Here is a 21,167-nt window from a genome sequence, read left to right as displayed (position 1 = left end):
TTATTTTGTAGAATATCTTAGGCCCTCAGAGACAGGCTCGCCACTGGTAAAAATCTCTCATACACACGTGTGAAATGCTCTCACAGACACACACAACAGCGTTGCAGTCGGGAAGAAAAGCAATGTGGAGCGAGAAAGCAAGAGAGAGAGCACATCTTTATCTATTTAATAAAGTTGTACAAAATAAAGTAAGAAATCATTCCAATGTGTACTATAGGACAGTAAAAAGTTTAAAAGGGGAGTGATTAGTCAAATATGCATAAATAAAAAGAAAGAATGCTAACTAGGTAACATAAGATAAGAATAAACAAGTTTAAATGATTTGTTGTGATCATATTCTAAAGTTTGGATTATTGAAAAGTATACAGCTCCCTTTCATCTGAGTGTTGAGAGCTGTATCCATAAATTCATGTTGGGCTCAAAGTAGGGCTGCTCGATTATGGCAAAAATCATAATCTCGATTATTTGGGTCAATAATTGATATCACGATTATTAAAAACGATTAACCATTTACTTTGAAAAACATCAATTTATTGAAGAAAATAATTTGAAAAGTATGTTTTTAACAGTTGATTACCCTGAACTTTAAGTATAATTCAACTGAAAAACCTATTTAAAAAATAAATAAAATCGTTTTATTTAGATTATGTTGTTTTCATAATCGTTGCAAGCCAAAATCGTAATTGCGATTAAAATACGATTTAATTGAGCAGCCCTAGCTCAAAGTGCACCAGATTGATGCATTCAACTTCAACATTTAAAAAAAATCTTCCTGGGGGTGCATGCCCCCGGACCCTCGAGGATGTGACGTCCACCACCAAATAGGTTAAAATAATTAAATTGCATACATTTTATTTTAGTAAACACTGAAAACGGGTCCCACAGACCCAAACAGCACTCAAAGGTTAAAGGTAGCATATAATAATGTTAAAATGTGCTAAATATATACACTGCAAAAAAACAAAAGAGAGGAGTAAAAGTAGCTCACGACTTGTTTTATTTTTTTAAAGTAACCCTCATCCTAAAAAAAGTTGGAGACCCCTGTTATAGAACGATACATTTGACAATTTTAAACTTGGCCTACCATTTTATTGGAGCGATGAGGAACAGGTGGGGCTTGAAAAGGCCCACCTGTTCAAAGTGGGGAATGACAGAAAAAGTTTGAGAACCACTGCTTTACACTGACTGGGAAACAATTACTGAAGTATTTCATATATATATATTCATATAATTGTCAGGAATTATGAGAACTTTAGTCAATCAAAACAAAAAAGTCACCACAACTGAAAATACATACATATTTACAAAGACAATAAAGCAGAATTACGATTAAATAAATACATTAAAGGTGCAAAGAAAATCACATTAAGCTCGTTTCCGCATGGCTTCCTGCTTGAGTGATCACACAGGGTCATGTGACATCAGAGATTTGACAGAAAACAAAGGAAAAATTCATATTTTACAAAAGAAAGCCCTAATTTTTTAGATTGAAGGGAGTTTGGAGCGCTTGCACACACACTTTAAACGTCTCAAACGTCTGCTGGGTTTTCACAGCGCTTGACACATTCATATGTAAAAGGTTTCTTACAGTTTTATCAGTTTTACATTTTAAACCCAAACTAAAGTCAACAATAGGATAATCCCACTGCTGAGAAAAACTCCCCTGAAATCTGCTTTTTATTTATCAAATCTGCAGCTTCTCACAAAGTTTCACAATCTTTAATTAATTGATCCGGTCCAGTTGGCTAAATGTTTGTTCCTTAGAAATGTATCGTGCAGTTCCTCACGATACTGGATACACTCTTATTGTGTAATGGAGTTCATGCGTCACATTTATTGACTTATTTTAGTGGAAACATATGTGTTCTCTACATTTGGCTGTGAGTTGGAGGAGACATCCAATTTATCACTCCTTTGTCAGGCTGCATTTGTTATGTTAATCTGTATAGTGGACTTATTTTCTTGATTAATTTTTAACTTCATGTCAACTTAAAGGTCACCTATTATGCAAAGTCCACTTCTTCATGTCTCTTCTACATCAACATGTGTCCCCTCTGTGTAAAGAGATTCTGAAAGTTTCAGGAAAAAAGATTCTCTCTTTTTGTCCAGATCCATTTCTATAAAAACCTGTCTGAAAATTAGCTGATCAGAATTTTCCCACTTTCTGATGTCATTACGATGTTTTGTCTTGTGTAACCATTAGCCAATCAGCAACCAAGTTAACCCCCCCCCCCACCCTATCACCTGAATCTCCTCATAGAGCACCATAGTGTTCTTTTTAACCAAATATCTCTCAGAGGGGCGTGGGGAGGGGCTCCTTATTTTCATCTGAAGTAACAGACAGAGAATCAGCACTTTGGAAACAGGGCTGAAACAGAGGGGATTATGGGTAATGCTGCAATGATCTGTTTGGTGTTTCGAGTCAAACAGTTCAGAGACATGTTTTGTATATATCTGAGACCTATAATATATTTATGAAAAACGGTGTAATATGGGACCTTTAAGTTAAAGGATAAGGTTGGTGAGTTTATATATATTTTATGTCACTAAATCTAAAAAAAGACCAAAACAATCTATGTAGTCTATTGGCAAGCCATGATGAAGATAATGGTGAACATAAGAATACATTTGCATTGAATTTATCTTAGATCCATATATGTTTTTGAATATGTGAGTATAACAATTGAACTTCAAATTAATTCAAATAAAAGAGTAATGATGTCAGTGGAAATGTATTTTTTTTGGGCTTTATGGGTGAAGGGAGAATGTGGATCGTACAACGTGTCAGACGTTTTAATTTGTAAGCCACGTTAAATGCTTATATGTGCCAGTTTTAAAAATAAAAGTCAATGTGTATGAATGGTTCTTACATGACGGCTTTTGCTTGTTTGGGTTTTAATGTGGAATTCGTTAACAATAATAAAAAAGGACGAATATCCGAGTTATATCCTGAAACCAAACAGATGTTTTAGGTTAATGAATAACATTTTGAAGGTAACAAGTCTAGTTTGATAATAAATGTGACCGTGATTCTGTACAACAGTTGCTGTTTGTTACTTTAGTCGGCCGTGTTTGCGATATGTCAAAAACGTTTCTGTCAAAAGTCCTCCGTCCTTGCTGCACTAGTTGTCGGGCAGCAGGGAGCTGAGGCAGGAGAACGGCAGATGAGAGAAGCAGTCTGTGTTGGCGGGGATCTGCATGTCACGAAATAAAACGTGGCTCTTGTCTTCGTCTGCTCTGCCTTGTGTCTTCTTGAGCTCCGTGAATTTCTGCAGGATCAGCTGATGTTCACGGCCTCGAATCAGACCTCTGAAGTACAGAACAGCAACCAGGTGCTTCTTGCTGCAGGTGGAGGAAAAGACACATATATTAGATATTTTACTCAGTGCATTGGATCCACATTTTCCCTTTTGTAGGAGTGTGACACTCCGGAGATCACCAGCAGTGAAAGTGGTCGTCTGCAGACATAAGGCCCTGAGAAACACCCAGAACAAACCAAGGCTGTTCTTTCAAGAATCATTTATTTAGTTGTTTCTAAAAGTTTGGTTTTGTTGCCCATGATGATTAATTCAGATGTTTCCTTCAGAGCAGGACACTGATGGGAAGACTTTGATTCTTCTCCACTGTTGAAGACTGTTCAGTGTTTCTGAGTGAGACTCTGACAGAGGAAGCATGGTCTGAATGGAGCGTTATTCTGCTGTGATAAAAAAAACTCTTGTATTGACTTCACATTTATCAACATAAACATGAAACCAATGAAATCTTTCAACATGTCATAAGGTTCAATATATTGTGATATGACACCAGTGTTTTCAAATCAGAAAACAAAATGTTGTGGACAAACGTGAAAAAACGCCAACAGGTGAGTTTGTTGTTGTTTCTGGTGAAACATGTTAAAACTCCACAAGTTACTGTTTATGAGTGGGATGATATCAAGCAGAGTGCAGGACAGGGGGAGTGTTTCTCAGGGTCCTATGTCTGCAGACGACCACTTTCACTGCTGGTGAACTCCTGAGAGTCACAGTCTCTTTGGTGCACACTATCCATATGCTGCATAAAATCCTTTTAGGGATCAAGCATTTCTTATTGAAAACACATTTGTATGTGAATAAGTCTAAATGAAAAGTTGACTATATGTTAAATTGCATCCACATTTTACTTCGTACTTTTCAAATATGTTAGACTTAACATGACAACTTCTTTGAAGTGTAATGAAATCTTGCAGATGTGTTTTGCTTGTGGGTTCTTTGCAACAAGCATCAGAGGTTTATTGTTAATGATCAGTGCTCTCTGTTTTTGGGTTAATCAGAAACAAAAGCATACTTTGCACCTCATTTTGTTCACCTTCTTTGCTCTTTTTTCATCATCACTTCCTCATTTTTTTGGTTACTTTAACTCAAGTTTTCTATGTTTCAGTCTCAAATGGGGGGATTCCTGCACCGCTTTAATCTGCTGACCTCTCCATGTGAACAGAAGCACCTTCATTTAATTATTCCATAATGACCAAAAGGGGAATCAGTCAAACCTTTTGGGTTTCAAATAGAAATTGAAATCAGGATATTGGTTTAATGTCTTCACTCAGGCCTTTTTTTTGTTGTGGTGACTGACTTGTGTAACCTAACAAAAACTCTGCTTTGCAACACGGGGACGCGTTGCTGCACTTCAGTAACCTCCATGTATGTTTAACTTTATCAGGTTTTGAAAGAAATGACTGAGTGAGAGGAAAGACCTGCCTTTAACCCCTCTGACATCGAGCTAATCGACACATTATTAGATAAAGATTAGATTAAATATTTGTCATAGTGCACAGTGCAGATCGAAGCCATGACATGCAGTTAGCATCCAACCAAAAGTTAATTTACTGATTTAGAATATGAATTTTAGAAAGTGCTAGAAAGTGCATTAGGTAGTTTAGCCTCAATCATTTTAAATGTACAGTATGCAGAGGTCCTGCATGTGAATACATTAAAGAGGACATATTATACTCAGTTTCAAGTTCACATTTGTACTTTGTGCACTATTGTGACATGTTTGTTTTTTAAATGAGTTGCAAAAAAACCTTACCAGAAGTCAGGGTAATGCTTCACTAAAGTCTCCAGATGGTTCTTTATGTCTCTCTTGTTTTCCTGTTCGATGACGATGCTCAGCTCGTCTCCGACATCATAGAGCCACTCGTGAGCCGAGTTCTAAAACAGAAAAAAAATATTAATATTTACGTTTCAATATTCTTTTTAATATAAGTGTTCTGACTAATTTTACCGGGGTAACCTGAAACACACTAGGGTATATTGGTGCCTTTATTTATTCAATTTAAGAATACAAAATTGTTTTTACGGTGATGCAAGCCTTTCTGTGACTTCAATATCTTACTGTCCCCAGGTAACAAGTTTAAAAATATGTTTATTGTAATGTGTCAAAACGGTATTGACAGTACTAAAAACTAAAAAATAATGTAAACGAGTAAGAGAAACAGTTGTAGAGAAATCAATAAAAAAATCAATAAAAGCACTTTCTTACATGATACAGCAAAAAACACTTCCTTAAAACATTTTAAAGGGAAACTCCAACATTACATACATACAGGTCAGTGTATTAGTCATGGGGAGTATGTAAACAGTTTTAAACACTAATGCAGTGGTTCCCAAACTTTTTCAGTCGGGCCCCCCTTGGGTAATTGGAAATATTTTCGGGACCCCCCAACCCGGTTCCCATCTATATTGGTAGGATTAATTGTATATTGTTGTAAAAACATTACATTTTCTCTGCTAATAATAAGAAGATACAAAGATCCAACTATAATTTTATATTTTATTATGGATTACACATGAACAAAAGTGCTTGTAATAGATACTGTGAATTAATTTGGCCTAATTAAAACTGGTTGGCCTAGTAGTAGATTTTTTAATTCTAATTTCTTTAAAGGAATGGTATGCTCATGACACTCATTTTTAAATAATTATCATCCGATAAAACAGACCAGTCTCTGCCAGTCTCTCTCTCTTTTTTTTTTTTTAATCCGATGACATTATCAGTGATTTTAAACTGATTATATACCGAAATAACATCAACACTGTGGGCGCCGCCATTCTCCGGACGTGACGTAAACCATGCGTTTGGTTTTCGAAGACACGTTGATCTCCATGTTATTTACTGTAGTTTCTCTCTTCAAATATGCCTCACTGTATCGCGAAATATTGCCACAATTCTGATAGGAACAATCCACGGAATGCTCGGTTCCATCTGTTGCCAAAAGGTAAGCGTAAGAAGTACATTCGGAGGCAGTGGCTAGCGAAATGTGGCCGGCCCGAACCGAAAGATTCACAGGCTCATGTATGCAGCGAACATTTCAAATTTCCGGACGACTACTCTGAGAGTATGGTAAAACATAACATGGGATTTAAAGAACAACCATTACTCAATGGAGATGCAGTACCATCGGTCTTTCTGGTGTCATCACCGACCAGGACACCAGTTCGGCCAGTTGAGAAATCGCCCTCTGCAAGTGTGAAGCGACGGAGGAGCAGAAGTAGTGCTCGGAGTAAGAATAAGGTATGTTATAGCGCATTTCCATTGCAGCGGCTAGCCCCGTTTTAACGTCCTTTAGCGTCCAGGCCAGGACAGTTTTTGGTGGCCTTTCCATATAGCGTAGTACCGGCTAGTGTGTATTACATACACGTACTACATGCATACATATAGTATCTTATATCATCTTCCCATTATACACACATGCATTTCCAAACATTTGGACTACCTATGTTGCAAATGTATTATCTTTTCAATTTACACACGGCATCTATTGCACGTCTGTCCGTCCTGGGAGAGGGATCCCTCCTCTGTTGCTCTCCCTGAGGTTTCTCCCATGTTCCCTTTAAACTGTGTGTTTTCTTCGGAAGTTTTTCCTTGTACGATGTGAGGGTCTTAGGACAGAGGGTGTCATATTGTCATACTGATATGTATGGCTGAATTCCCCCATCCAATCTCTTCACATTGGTCAAAACTTGTTCCTCTGCTGACGAGTCCGAACTGAAATACCCCACCATGTTTCCATGTGTTGACAAAGTGAACGCATGGATGACGTCACGACCATCACGTGACTACTGAAAATGGCAAACATGGCGGCGGCCAGACGGAATATACAGGTTTTGATAAAAAAGAGCTATAAAATCATTATTTACCGGGGAATATCGCTGATTTCTTCAGAGTATGGTTTAAACATAACGTTTCACTAAATACTGAAGTCTATCTAATGAGTGGACCATTCCTTTAAGGAAAATATATTAATGAACTACTATTCCTACTGCAGGTTGCAAACGATCAGATCACTTTACCACTCCTATTCCACTCATCAATGACTTGTCTGTACTTGCTTTCCCTTGCAGATCTTCTCAAACCGGGGCTGTTGTTTTGAGACTGCCACTCTCAGTTCATTCTCAATGTTCAGCTTTGATCTGTATTTCGTTTTGATGGCAGCAACAGCAGAAAAGCCTACTGTATCTCGCACAAGTAGGATGTTGCAAAAAGCAGCATTATGCCCACAGCTCTCTGACCAATGAGATATTTTCGATCAGTGTTTGTTTACAATTGAATAATAATAATAATAATACATTAAATTTATATAGCACACTTTCAAGGTCTCAAGGTGCTTCACAAAGCTAAAAGGAGAAAATAATCAAATTTAAAAAATCTTCCCGCGACCTCCCTGCAGTACCTCCACGACCGACCAGGGGTGAAAACCACTGCGCTAATGTATTCAGTGGCTCTGTGTTAACTTTCTAAAAACTGATAACGTCTCAGAGTTATTTTGATCCAAGTCGGGACACAACAAATGTTTGTACAGTCGCATCATGGGAAACTGCACAGTATGACCCAGCATTTTTGGGCATTGAACCATACTTGGAAGTAAAGGCGTTATTCTTAATTAAATCTGTCTCTAATATTAAATATAAGATGTGCAATACCAATATTAGTTGGTGAAGAAGTACTACTTTTTTCCTATTGACATGCAGAAGATGCTGTTCACGTTGATGGGGAAGTAAAGGAGTGTATCACCATAACATAAAACAATAATATTATGATCACCATGTCATCAAACAGGTCCCTCAGTTCTTCCCACTGCTTGCGGATCTTGCTCGCTGCTCTCTCGTGTTTCTGGTTCTTGCACGAGAAGTTTTTCTTCATCAGCTGGCCGATGTATTCTCGTACCACGTGGTAGTGCAGCTTGCTGGCAAAGTCCTGTTACCGGGAAACACACACACACACACTAACACTTCCACCTATTCATCGGTGCAAGTTTTCCAGGATGTATTCCTTGTCTCTTTAATCATTTCTGCATCCCGCTGGAAACAATGGTGCACAAACTGATTAACTGGAACTTCCAAGAGGGGCTGACCCAATAAGTAAATAAGAATTTCCTCCACAGACCTCCTTTTAGCTGATCGTCTGCATCTTTTTTCCTCATTAGACTAACTCTTAGAGTAAAAAAAACACAAATGCGTTTGCCAAACCTGAAATCTATTGTTTTAAGTCATGTAAGAGGGTTTCTTGTAATCCAAAAATCTAAATCCTAAGCGCTAAATGGGAAATGTATCAGACAATATCCAAACGTTGGCAGGTAACCAATCATTTTAAAGAGGCAGTGGTCTTTACTGATAAGTAAAAAAAATGAACTGGCACGTTAAGATAACAAAGTGGTTGGTAAATGCTGGGAATCGACCCCTGACCTCACCTGGTTGTGTGGAGGCCTCATGAGAGCGCAGTGCTGAGAGAGCTGTTCCGTGCGCCTGAAAAGCTTTTTAAAGTCTTCATCGTCGGTGAGCCACTTCCTTGTTATCATTCTCCTCAGATACAGCTGGAAAAAAGATCAGAAAACAGGTTTGAAGCGGGAAAAATAAATCTTACTATATAATGCTTTAACTGTTTTATTCTCCACAGGTTGAAGGGGGGTCATCAGTTCTTCTTTCTGTTCATTCGGACGTCTTTTCAAAGAGACGTGGTTTTCCCTTTCTTGTATTGTGTGATATCGGCTTTTGTGCATGCAAATGGTCTGCAAATGCCCAAATCCCTGTGTTCCCTCCAGGGAGTTTCTCTCCTACCCGCCTGAAACGCCTCCCTTTCACTCCTTTGTCTACTTCTGTAACATAATGACATCACTATGTAACACACGCACTTCAGCTCGTGCTCCAACATATTGTACGTGATGAGGCTAAGAGGTGGGACATCTCTAAGCGGTTGACCAATCACAACAGAGCCGGCCGGCTAACCAATCAGAGCAGACTGGGCTCTGGTTTCAGACAGAGGGGGAAAAGAGGTGCTGCAGCACAGGCAGTAAATTGATAACATGAATGTGATATAAAGTACTGTGATCGTACCTCAACGTCCGCTTTGAACTGGACCTCCAGCCCCTGCATGAGCCTGAAGATCAGCCCATTAGTCTCTTTCTTTAAGTCCTCCACCTCTGCAGGACACGTGTCCCGGTACCCCTCCATGTGCTGCCTGCAGGAGAAAAAACAGCATTGACTGAGTGACTGTAATGAAATAGCTGACCTTAGTTTGTCTACTGCTTTTTTACTCTCCCTTTAATTGTAATCCTTTGGAAGTGTTTGGACCATCGTGTTGGGAACCACTTGGATACATTTTTGTAGTTTATATTAAGTTGTTGAATTGGGATCACTTAAAATGATTGTTAATATTATTTAAACGCAATAAAAACACAATGTAGTTTGACAAACATACTCATGAAAATGATATTTCAATCCTTTCACATTGCTAAAGCAAACTGTAAAATGTCAGCTTTCCACAATCCTAAACTCCACCTTGCTGTCATATTAACATTATGACGTGACAGATTTGTGTGTACTTTCCCATGTTATATTGTATGTTTTCTGTTCTGTTTTTTACTGACTTGTAAAGGGTGAAGAGACTCTTTGGCTAATGTGTACTTAATCTGAAGCAGAGCAGGTTAAAAGTCTCTCCATGTATGTATCTACTCTGCATCTGTACACACACTCTGCTCCTGACATTTACAATTGCATTAAATAAACCAGAGCGAAGCTGCATCTGCTGTCTCGTGACTGCAAATAGCAGCTGGGTGCTTTTAGAGGTTCAGCTTGCTCTACTTTCTCTTTCTACACTCTTATAAAACCAGAGCGTTTCTCACTCGCAGCCCCGATTCCCTGAAATCACGTGGGGCAAAACTCTTTCCAAGGCGTGCCAATCTCACAATGGCAAGCCCTTATTTTAAGTGGGTTTGTGGTGAGCCTCTGTATGTTAAAGAGACGGTCCTCTATCTGAATCTAAAATAGCTCAGACATGAATCATCCAAACAAAAGCTCTGATCGTCTTCTGAGTCTCTGTGCAGTTTAACCCCGTGTTTGCTGTTTTAGAAGCTGCAAAATCATTAGTTTAAAGCAAATCAACTAACATATAATATAACCAGATATTTAGATAATTTTTTGGTCCAAATCACTATAAAATATGTTGTGGGTGACTTTCAAATCAAAGCACATACATGTTAAGTAGAGTACAGTATTGAACGTGGATCCAGTTACATGCAGAAGTGGAAGAATTATTCAGATCCTTTACTCAAGTAAAAGTACTATTAACACCATACTGTGACCTTGTTTTCAAACCCTATATCACTTGGGAACTTGGAAAAGGTTCCTTCCAAATCCTTTTTTTCAAATCTGCATAAGTCCTTATCACATGAGAGAGAAAATGATTACTTTACCTGCAGGGATTTCATTCATTGAAGGTGTATTATCTACTATTTAAAAACCGATAAACATGTTTAAATGTACCAATTAGAGCTTTTATTTTGAAGGTTAAACAGCCTAGAGGCAGTTTTTCATGTTATTCTAGTAGTTAAGCACCAATGTAAAAGACAAATACACTCCTAAACATTAATTAAGAGTACTTTTAAAACAGGAAATCATCTGTTTTCCTCTGGTGGCAGGTTTGTGCTTTTGTCATGGCATGTTGGCATGATGCCTACCGGGGGTAATGTCAGGAAGTCATGTGACTTACTGTAAAGCTGTGAAGCTGTTGATGTATGTAATCTGATACTCTGTCCAGAGAGGCTGCAGAGCGCTGCAGTGAAGCCTGAACCCCGCCTCAAATCTGTGGAGAGGAGAGACATGTGTTTAGCCTGCAAGACAACTACAAGGGCTTTAAACAACACACTTTAAATGGACTTTAATGTCTACATGATCTTTAGAGGCTTTTTTAAATGATTGATTGTATCGAGGTGGGGTCTCACGTGTTAAACAGTCTTAGTCATAAATCAGGCAGAGGAAGTGTTCTCATATTGCAAAAGTGTGGTTATTGCACGAAGGGCTGGTTCCTGTTTTTGGTTTGTTTTGGATAGTTTACACACATTTCTACATTTCTTTAATCCATCATTAATGTAGAATTTACATTAAATTTACTATAATAGCCTAGAGGTCAAAAGTGCTGTAAAAAACAACATTTACTACAATGACTCAGTTGATCTTGTTAAAATAATTTAAATTGAAGTGCTCACACAGTATTTGTGTATTTCTGTGTTAACAAACCTCTTGGGAAAGTCTTTCAGCTCTTGCAGGCAGGAAGAGATCACTTTCTGTTTCAGCTGAGCATCGATCTCAGCAGACCATACAATACGTCCCTTCAAATTCTGCAGGAAACACACAAAAGTATAGAGCTTAAGACAGATACTTAAAACAAAGAAACAATGAGGTAATTATGAAGCTCTCTGCTGCCGTCAAATGGGTCAATCACTGCAGTGCAACATGCACAGATGAATAAATCCCAATATTTTCATTAATACTATTATTTCTTTTTCTTGTAATGTTTAATTGCACTATTCATATTTTAGACTGCACTGTAACTTTTATCCATGTATTTTTCCTTTTAATGTTTATTTTATTAGCTTTTCTTTTTTAATGCTTAATGTCTTTCATTTTTTGTAAAGCACTTTGAATTGCCTTGCGTTGAAAAGTGCTATATAAATAAACTTGCCTTGCCTTGCCTTGCCTAGATAAAAATACAATAAATTATAATCTGTAACAAAAATAAACACAATCACTTTTTTTAAACAGAGAAAATCAACAATGTCACACAAAACTCTCCAAAAAAGAAACATTATGCTACTAAGCCACATATTCCGAGACCAATAATATATTTATCAAATATTAATATTTTATTTACTCTTTTTAAATATGTTTTAAATAAAAACATTTTCATATGTTATGTATTCATTGTATATATGTATTTAAATGTATGTATTTTTTCTATTTTTAAAGTATGAATTATATCTGTTACTTATTTTCTTTTTTTTGTAACTATATTTTAATTAATATACATGACTTATAAGATGAGATACGGAGTGATATTTATAAAAACATATTGTCCTACCGTCCAGATGTCCATGGGAAACTGAGAGTGGAGGAAGCCCTCGTCCTTCTCTGGAGTCTCTCCGTCCCTCCATATTGTCTTATTTTCTTGTTCAATGACTCTGTCCAGGGTGCATCTTATGTCCTCCTGCAGAAACGAACACGTGGAGACAAAAGGTGGAGGAGGCGGTAAACTATCAGCATAAAGGGCTAGTTCCTGTTTGAAAGGACTCTATGTTACCTCATCTTCTTTCAGTGACTGCAAACATACTCAATTATTATTATTATCTATTTACAGTATATTGCTGTGTCCACTGACTGCGCCACGATAGGAGGGTAAAGATCAGAGACATTGGTTACGTGTCTTTCCGTCTCCAAATCTTTGTGCTTTTATTTTGCAGGCTAAAGAAAAAGGGTCCAAACTGGAGGGCAGCCCACCCCTCAAAATTAAAAAACAAACACTTCTGTTTACAATCAATGGTTGGACTTGCTACTGCTATGTGAGCAAAAATGAAATCTTGGATTTTTTTTTTAATACAGTTTTTTGTTATTTTAATTTGTTGTTTGGTTCCCAATGTATTCCTAGATTATGTGTTTTTGCCCACCAAAAAGGTTTGAAACTTCAGGAAAACGTCACTTGGTAAAATTCATGAACTCATCATGAGTTTACCCTGATGTAGGTATAGGTACAAGTGAGCTATGGTTTGCAGAATTGTTTTGTTGTCATGCACAGAAAATAAACATTTTAATTCTCAATATGAAGAACTGAAAGGCCTGTTTACTTTAACTCTAATGGAGTAATACTGATGCCTGAAAATAACAAATGCCATATATCTAAAATTACAGATATAATATATGATGCCCCAAAAATCCCAGAAAGATGATGGACAACATGACGTGGTGCTCCTCACCTTTAATTTACAGCAGTATTTGTCTTTCAGCTTCTTGAGAAAGTCTTCCTCCAGCTGCAGATCAGAGCTCTCCTCCTCCATCTCTGGCTGCAGGGAGAGACCTCCCATGATCTTCTCACTGCCCGGAGAGAACAAGAAACGTTTAAAAACATGTGATGAAATCTGTTGCCACTAAAGAATGCTGACGGCATGTTGCTTCATGTGTGGGGAAAGAAAGATACTAAGTGATAAACTCTTCAGTTCTCAGCAGAACTTTGTCATGTTTGGGAATGATAACCACTAAATAATGCTTTAGAGAAAGACAAAAAGCAGAATAGAATTGTTTTTATTTCTAAGAAAATGCAGTATACTGTATAAGAGCTGCGAGATGCTTAGTTTGATAAAAGATTTTTCACAAGAGATTTGCACTTTTTTGTATATACGCCAATGTCCTTATAACATATATAACACACTACAGGAAAGGGAAAACCCCGAAAATCATAATAGGGCCCCTTTAAGTGTAACGGCCCCTACACACGGCGGCGTGCGTTGACTCTTCAACGCTTCTGCCCATTCACTTTGAATGGGGTGACGTCACATTTCGCCGAACTGCATTGTGGGAGCAAAGCGTAGCTTCTCTCGCGGTGCTCGCTGCAAAAGTAGAGCAATGTTCTACTTTTGACGCTTCGACATTTCCTCATATGCCAAAAAATGGAGGAGAAAATAATCGTAGCGGTAGGGAATCACCCGGTGCTTTATGACCAGTCCCTGTTCACCTACCGGGATACAAACCGGAGGAGCCAGGCATGGGGGGAGGTGGCAGAGACAGTGGGTGAACCTGGTAGGTTTTCGCCTGTTTGGGGAGTTTATATCCAGTGTACTTCGTTTGAATGGACAGCTAGCAGACATAGACAGTATTTAGCCAGCATGGAATGTTGCGTAAAATAGCACCATAGACATTAATGTCATAAATGTTCATCATATAAAGTGTGACATATGCAGAGTATTATCATCTGATATTTAAGAAGTGTGTTACATTTGAAATGGCAGAAAGTCTTGTTGCAATTTCCAGATCTTAAAAGAGGTCCCTTGAGTTTCTCTGGTAATTATCAATAGTAGCAGTTAAGGGAATACTGTTCAAACAATACCTGCGTTTGTGTTTTATATTGATTTCTCTGTTTTATCCTTTCATAAATGTGAGGACTAAAATGGCTATAAACAAGGGCTGTTTAGAGTAAACAGGGTTTTATTGCCCTGTGGGGGAGGTGTAGGCATGCAGGACAGGGTGCTAAGTGGATGAGAGTATATTCTGCTTAAGATCTCTAGCATGTCATGTTTCAGGGAAGTCTACATATCTTGAATAGTATATGTGTGGGCTTAATTACTTTGTATTAATAATAAGCAATCTGTGTAACCAGATGTTGGAGATATGAGAGATGAAATCATTGTGTTATCTTTGTGAGCAAGACCCCACTGTGGTCTCTGGAATGTGGGGGAATGTGTGTGTGGAGGCTGCAGAAATAGGAGACAGTGAATGCCAGAGGTGTTTGTTTGAGATGACCGGAAAAGACGACCAGTTAAACTCCACCCCTTCCTGTTTCTGTTGGTATTTGAGAGCCATGCATCCTTTGGTTCTGTCTCTCTTCTCGCGCAGCCCGGACCGGAAGGTCGGGGCAGCCCGTGAATAAGGCCAGGAGTAGGCATATTCCTGACATTACGCATATGATATGATATGGCTTTGTATGGTAATGTATTGATTGTATTGCATTGTCATATTACCATTAAAGTAGATTATTGTTTAACGGTTACTTGTATGCTCTGGATTCCTTCCTGTATGATAACCAGCTTGTTAGGGACGCGCGGAGATTTGGAAAGCGGACAAGTTATCCCTCAAAATCTCTATCACATATAAAACCTTTTATGCAATTGACAGGAGAGATTCATGTGATTGGTCGTTGCTCGCGTAAACTCCCCAAGCTCAAGACACGCTCACTGCCAAGCGCCAACACACGCTGCCGTGTGTAGGGGCCGTAATAGCTCACTTACATCTTCAGAATCAGATCCACACCATTGATATAAAATCCACAGATTCTATTCTACTGACCTCTTGTATCCGTTGATGATCCAGTTGAGCAGAGCGTACAGGTCCTTCACCTCCGTCACCTGTGGCTCAAGCTTCTTCAGGTGCTGCCCGACGCCGCTGTGGTAGCTCCTCACGTAGGTACTGAAAACCTTAAAGCTGGGTGGGTAGGACCACCGCAGATCCTTCTTCACACTCTCCAAATCCTCCAGGATGGTTTTACCCAGCAGCCCCAGGTGAACCGCCAACCAGGAGAGGTTCTTCTCTTTTTGCTCCAGTTCGATGCTCCCAATCTTCACCTTCACGCCCTCACCCACCGCCTCCCTCCACGCCTCCCTCCAGCTGTCCTGAAGTCCTCCAGGTTGCTCCGCTCTCTTCTCCTCCTCCTGGATGATTCGCGCCACGGGTTCCAGCAGCTCCTTGTTTCCAGAGGGAAGAGAGTTGGAGTCACGCACGATGGTTTTGATCTTGTTCCTCAGCTCTCCGTAGAGGAGGTTCAGGTCTTTTTCCTTCTTTGCGAGCTCCACGGGGGAGTCGTCACCGCTCCGTTCCCGCTCCTGCTGGAACTCCTGACGCAGGGCGAGCAGATTCAGGTGTGCGTCCTGCAGCTCCACCGACTCTATCAGATTATTGATCTGCATCACTGAGAGGGAACAGAGAAAAGGCCCAGTCACTACAAATGGGGCTGAAGTCTGCGAGCCAGTTCAGGCAGTCAACTCGAGCGCCAATGATACATTTATACGAATGCGCGTTGCCCCTCTTACAGCCAACCAAACACATTCTCCTAAATCTGCCACTCTATTAACTATAAGGCTGCAAGATGTGTCTGCCTCTACTGCTGCTGCTACTGGTTTAGTCACAATTCTATATAATCATCACTCGATGTGTAAATGTGTGGCCCGGGCCTAGAGAACAACCTCAAAATATATGCTGTTTCTAATAAACATTTCCAACATTAGTTTTCTGACTGAAATGTTAAATACACCTGCAGAGCTCTACTGTACTGCAAACATCTTGTGTTTACTTTTGGTCGGATAAACCTGCACACAACCACCAAATCTCACCAATGGTTTACTTTTCCTCTGACCCTGAGAGGCCACTTTACTCTACCTGCTTGGAAACACATTTGTTGACAGCCCTAACGACCGTACCAGAGAAGTCTTATTAGGAAAGATAGCATTACAACACGCCCCATTTCCATAATGAGATGTTGTGGTGAACAGCCTAATATATTTATTATTTAGCATTTAACATAAGATCAAAAAACTAGAAAGCCATGATGTCAATAGTAAATGAGGGTTAAGACTCTGGTGTCTGCAGACAAACTGAACCCCTGTGTTTACAGCTGGAATAAGATTCCTATCACTGTCTGCTTCTGTTGCCAAAACAGATGAAGATACGTTGAAGGTGCAGACGGCGAAAGAGACAGGAACATGTGAGAAAAGGTTGCACTTCTATGGTTTATAGGCCATTTTTGTATGTATGCTGGGGCTCACTAATACAAATATAAGCGACTGAAAAGAAAATCAGAACCTATATGGACAGTTAAAGCTTCACATTTTCAAAGCCGGTGCTCACAACACGTAAACATTAAACTGGTAATGTCCTTCTAACCTTAACAAAAAACTGTACCTCGCTGCTTCGTTCAAAATATTTTGAACGCTGTATGATGCCTGGTTTTCATGTTCAACTCAGCGTTATTTTATTTAAACGTTAAGTATAGTATATGTTGTTTATTAAAGGTTGCAATTTTTTGTGAATTCATGCAAATGCTTGTACATTGATCTTGTGTTTTATATAAAGTGTAGATCTTTAACATTATATAGGTAGAGGCTCAAGCCAAATGGGTTTTTGGCATGTTCATTTGTTATGTTTGTGTATTATCAAATTGTGCAAAACCATTAAAACCATTGAACCATTAAAACCACAGTTAAAGCTTGACATTTCCAGAGCCAGTGATCTCAACATGTGGAATTAAACATGTACCTGACAGTGGTGTGTGTGGTATTTCTGGCAGTGTGTACTCCTCCTCCTTTGCTTTTTCCTCCGTCTTCTCCTCCGCTGGTCCTTCAGCGACGGAGACGAGCGGTTGCTGTTGGCAGGGTTTATCTTTCTTGGTGCCAAAATTCAAGCTTCGACGTATGGTCTCTCCTCTTGTTAGGATAGAGTCCAACCTGCTCATGTTGGGATCTGAAGGAAGAATACACATATGTATGCAGTTTTGGCATTGGCAAAAACATACCCCAAATTATGTCTATATATTAACTTCTCAGCTAATATGTATAAGAAACCCTTAAAATAAGCCTTTGTAACTTCAAGCATATTTAATTTGACTTGAAACTGTTTTGTCCATGAAGTGTCCAGGAAACCAATATAAAATATGAAATGATTGCTCTACCTGTATTTGAACGTGCCAGCCCTTTGCCTTTCTGTGGAGTAGTGTCGCTGTCTTCTTCGTCTTTTTTGTTGAAAAGGCCTCCGATGTTTCCTAGAGGAGATGTCACCGGAGAGCTCCGACCTGACGGAGAAACAGAACATTTCTCAGTAAACCGATTCCATAGTATCTCTGTTTCACAATCACATCTCCTTTTGTAGCGTCAGTAAGAAAATAAATGTCAGTGCTTTCAAAAGATTTCAGTTTCTTAAGGTGTACATGTATATTTGAGAGGATGGTAGAGTTTTATCCTGACAGTGACTTAACTAATACAACTAAGGAATGCAATTATTAAGTCCTGACGAATACTGCCAGGTCACTTTGGCCCGGCTCCAGCATTTAAAGTGAAACTCACTGGAGATTTTTTAAAGCATCAGCTAAAGGAAATGCAATGGAAGCAGTTTGTGCTGCTCATTCCTGCTGACGGAGACAGTTATTGAGAACCTAAGAATTACTCTGAAATGAAACGTATTGGATGACTGTAACCTTACTGAATTCTGCAGAAAATCCTTATGTTAAATTAAAACATCAACGTCATACTTCTGCCTTCAAAGCCTCCAAACCACTGCAGTGTAAAAACAAAAATCAATGGTAATGATGGCTGCTGAAATGCCTTGATTGGACTCCTTTGTTTACTTCAGTAACATAGTGACATCATTATGTAACACCTACGCTTCTATTGGCAAGAGCTCCAACACATTGTCATGTGACACGTGACAGTTTGAGAAAAATAAAGACCTTTTTGAACAATAAAGCATGGAAACATGGAGGCACAAAATACAATTAAGAAACCTGTATTTTAGCTGCCTACTGCTCCTAATATACTAGGACGGTTGAAAACCATATTTCACTGTGTGTTCAGCACTTTGTGTCACGATAAAAGAAAAATAATTTTAGACAGAGTAATCGAACACAAAAAAACAAACTGATCTTCTATTATATTAGCAAATATTACCAGTAAGTGCAGCTTGGTGAGTTAAAGGCTGAGACACAGCTTGTGGGTGACTTTTAGACAAGTCTTTACTCTTCTTCTGACTTTGAGAGACCACCTTACTCTACCTGCCTGAAAGCACATGTCATGTCAGCCATAATGACGGTACTCACTGGGTGACTGAGGCGTTAATGACCCTGACTCATTGCCAGTCGTGACCTTTAACCCCTTTCCTCCGGACGTCAGCGGGCTTTTCTCCGCCGCCTGCCGGATGCTTTTTCTCAGCGTCTTTAACATGCCCAGCGACTCCTTGGTGCCTCCGTTGGTCGGCGTCTTCCCGTTGCTCTTCAGGGACACTCTGTCCTCTTCCGTGTTTTCAGTGTCCATCATTTGTGACATCTCAACTCGTTGAATAACATCCACCTGTGAGAAAACAGAAGAAATGTTAAATGTCTGCCTGATATTTCTGAACTAAGGTGTATGTGTGTGTGAAACGGCAGTGAAGCTGTTCTTTGGTTATTGTGGTTTCAGGAAGGAGGAATAGATTGTGTTTACAGATAACATCACAGTGCAGTTCATGTCAACACAGAGCGAGAGTGACGTAAATCAGGTTGAGAATGTGCTGTAAAAGCAGCTAAAATGTTCATTGGCATTCATTGTAAGGATATCCCAAAATCCTCTTCTTGTCCTGCTCACTTTTATAGTTTCAGGATGATTTCCTTTTATAAAGAATCTCTAGTGTCCTCTGAATGTCAATCTCACATAATCCATATTAAATGAAAACACCTTAATTTGAAAGATTCCTTTAATTGTTTCTCAAAATTAAAGGTTTGTATTCTACTTGTAAATTGCCTGATGACGGTATTGTCACTTATGTTATTTCATATAATCTAGTTAGCCGTGCCAGAAATGTTATTATTTGCAATGCCAAACACACTGAGTAGGAGATTAAATACTACAGCAATCGTTTTCATTTATTTAAAAGCAAATTGCAGCAATATTTGATATAATTGTTTGCCCTAAAACATCCAAGAACCTTCTTTCATTTCTATTTATTACTTACATAAAAAATCTTATATTGTCCACACATTTTTGTTTCTGTTTCAAATGTCTCACTATTGTTCTTGTCTAACTTTGTAATTGCATACTGTATCCATGTTAGTGTTGGACTTTCTGCCCTGAGTAAATAAAGGTGTAATTCAGTCAGGCAACAACCGCGGCCTGCTTGAAATACTTTCTGTTTCATTTCATTTTGGAAATACCCTGCAACGACTTCACCTGAATTTCAGAGTCAAGGTGAACAGTAATGCCAACATGTGATTGGCATTTAAAGAATAATTAACTATACTTGGATCTTAGTTTTGTAGTTTTGGCAATAGTTGTGCAGGCTTTGGCTGCAGAGGCAACACTTGTATTGTATTGGGTGATATTGTTTTTTATTTTATCAAGCACTTGAATGTTTCCTTTCTGCGTATGTCAAGTGTTCTATAAATGGAACAGAATTAATGTAATATATTACAGGCCTGTCCAGTCAGGTTTTTATTCCTAAAGCAGCTCAGGATCAAACCATTAAAAAGTTATGATGTGCTGATAACAGTTTGACACTAAATAACCTGTTTTAAAACATACAGAGCGCCATTGTTTTACCTGTAAAAACTCAGGAGTAAAATACCTGGATTGCAAAGACAAATATTTTCACAATACAGACAAACTGTTCGCTAGGTTAAAAAGTAACTGGCTCGTAATGTATGTTGAGAGAGACAGAGAGTAAAAAGGTGTCACCTTACCTTCGTAGCTCAGGTAGAAACACGCTGCCAGCCCTCCTTCCTCTCTTTTATTACATCCACTCCTACCTGCTTTCCCTTTCTCCACCTTTACAGTAAATCTGGTTGGAAGATAAGAATAGGGAAATTACAGAACCAACAGGATTGGCAGCTAATGGAGCCAAAAATAAGTCTGTAAAGAAGCAGAGCAACAACTTTTCTTAAGCCACATGACAAAGTTTAACCCGCTGTGATTTGTGTTTGGAAAAAAACAGAGGATGAGTTAATGATTTAACAGATATAACCTGGAGGAGGAGTGTCAGTCACAGAGAGTTTAAACTGATCTTTACCAGAGGTTTTTAGTAAATGTGATTATACTAAACGTTTCTGCAAAATCAGTTTACAGGTAGATTTTCTTTCTTACCTGGAATGTGGCGTTAAAGCATTCGACCATGCTGCCTTTAAGAGCCTCTGTAAAATCCGGTTTCAAGGTCGTCAGTCATAAATTAATAATGATTAAGCTGTGATGAAAGAAGTTCTCCATTACTTAAATACAAGTACATTTATGTTAAAGTACTCCATTGCAAGTTAAAGTGCTAGATTGACATGCACTTCAACAGTTTATCATGAAATTAAGTATAAAAAGTACTACTTCAGCAGAATGTCTTACTATTTATATTGCATTTTTCATTGGCAAATTA

General features: G+C 38.7%; 1 protein-coding gene and 1 pseudogene across 1 annotated transcript; one reads left to right on the top strand and one right to left on the bottom strand.

The window, feature by feature from the left end:
* Positions 1-1,067: 1,067 nt before the first annotated feature.
* Positions 1,068-20,702, bottom strand: exoc3l4 (exocyst complex component 3-like 4). The gene is made up of 14 exons (XM_034111024.2): positions 20,491-20,702; positions 18,877-19,126; positions 17,737-17,856; positions 17,325-17,528; positions 15,363-15,981; positions 13,280-13,397; positions 12,391-12,516; positions 11,550-11,650; positions 11,023-11,115; positions 9,369-9,492; positions 8,726-8,848; positions 8,080-8,232; positions 5,065-5,186; positions 1,068-3,342 (listed from the first exon to the last, which is right to left on the bottom strand). The coding sequence occupies exons 2-14, from the start codon at positions 19,100-19,102 to the stop codon at positions 3,123-3,125; spliced, it is 2,349 nt and encodes a 782-aa protein (XP_033966915.1). The 5' UTR covers positions 19,103-19,126; positions 20,491-20,702; the 3' UTR covers positions 1,068-3,122.
* Positions 3,498-3,686, top strand: LOC117468232 (small nucleolar RNA U3; annotated as a pseudogene).
* Positions 20,703-21,167: the final 465 nt, after the last annotated feature.

The sequence above is a fragment of the Pseudochaenichthys georgianus genome, chromosome 22 (assembly GCF_902827115.2).
Source record: "Pseudochaenichthys georgianus chromosome 22, fPseGeo1.2, whole genome shotgun sequence".
Taxonomy (NCBI): Eukaryota; Metazoa; Chordata; class Actinopteri; order Perciformes; family Channichthyidae; genus Pseudochaenichthys; species Pseudochaenichthys georgianus.
This window is presented reverse-complemented; position numbering and strand designations above follow the sequence as displayed.

Bases quoted from the DNA above. Each gene is read 5' to 3' on its own strand.
- exoc3l4 (XM_034111024.2), bottom strand. From the start codon at position 19,102: ATGTCACAAATGATGGACACTGAAAACACGGAAGAGGACAGAGTGTCC. The intron at 8,849-9,368 runs GTACGATCACAG...TCTTTTTTCCAG, and splicing joins AGTTCAAAGCGGACGTTGAG to CTGTATCTGAGGAGAATGAT. The intron at 3,343-5,064 runs GTAAGGTTTTTT...CTCCACCTGCAG, and splicing joins AAGCATTACCCTGACTTCTG to CAAGAAGCACCTGGTTGCTG.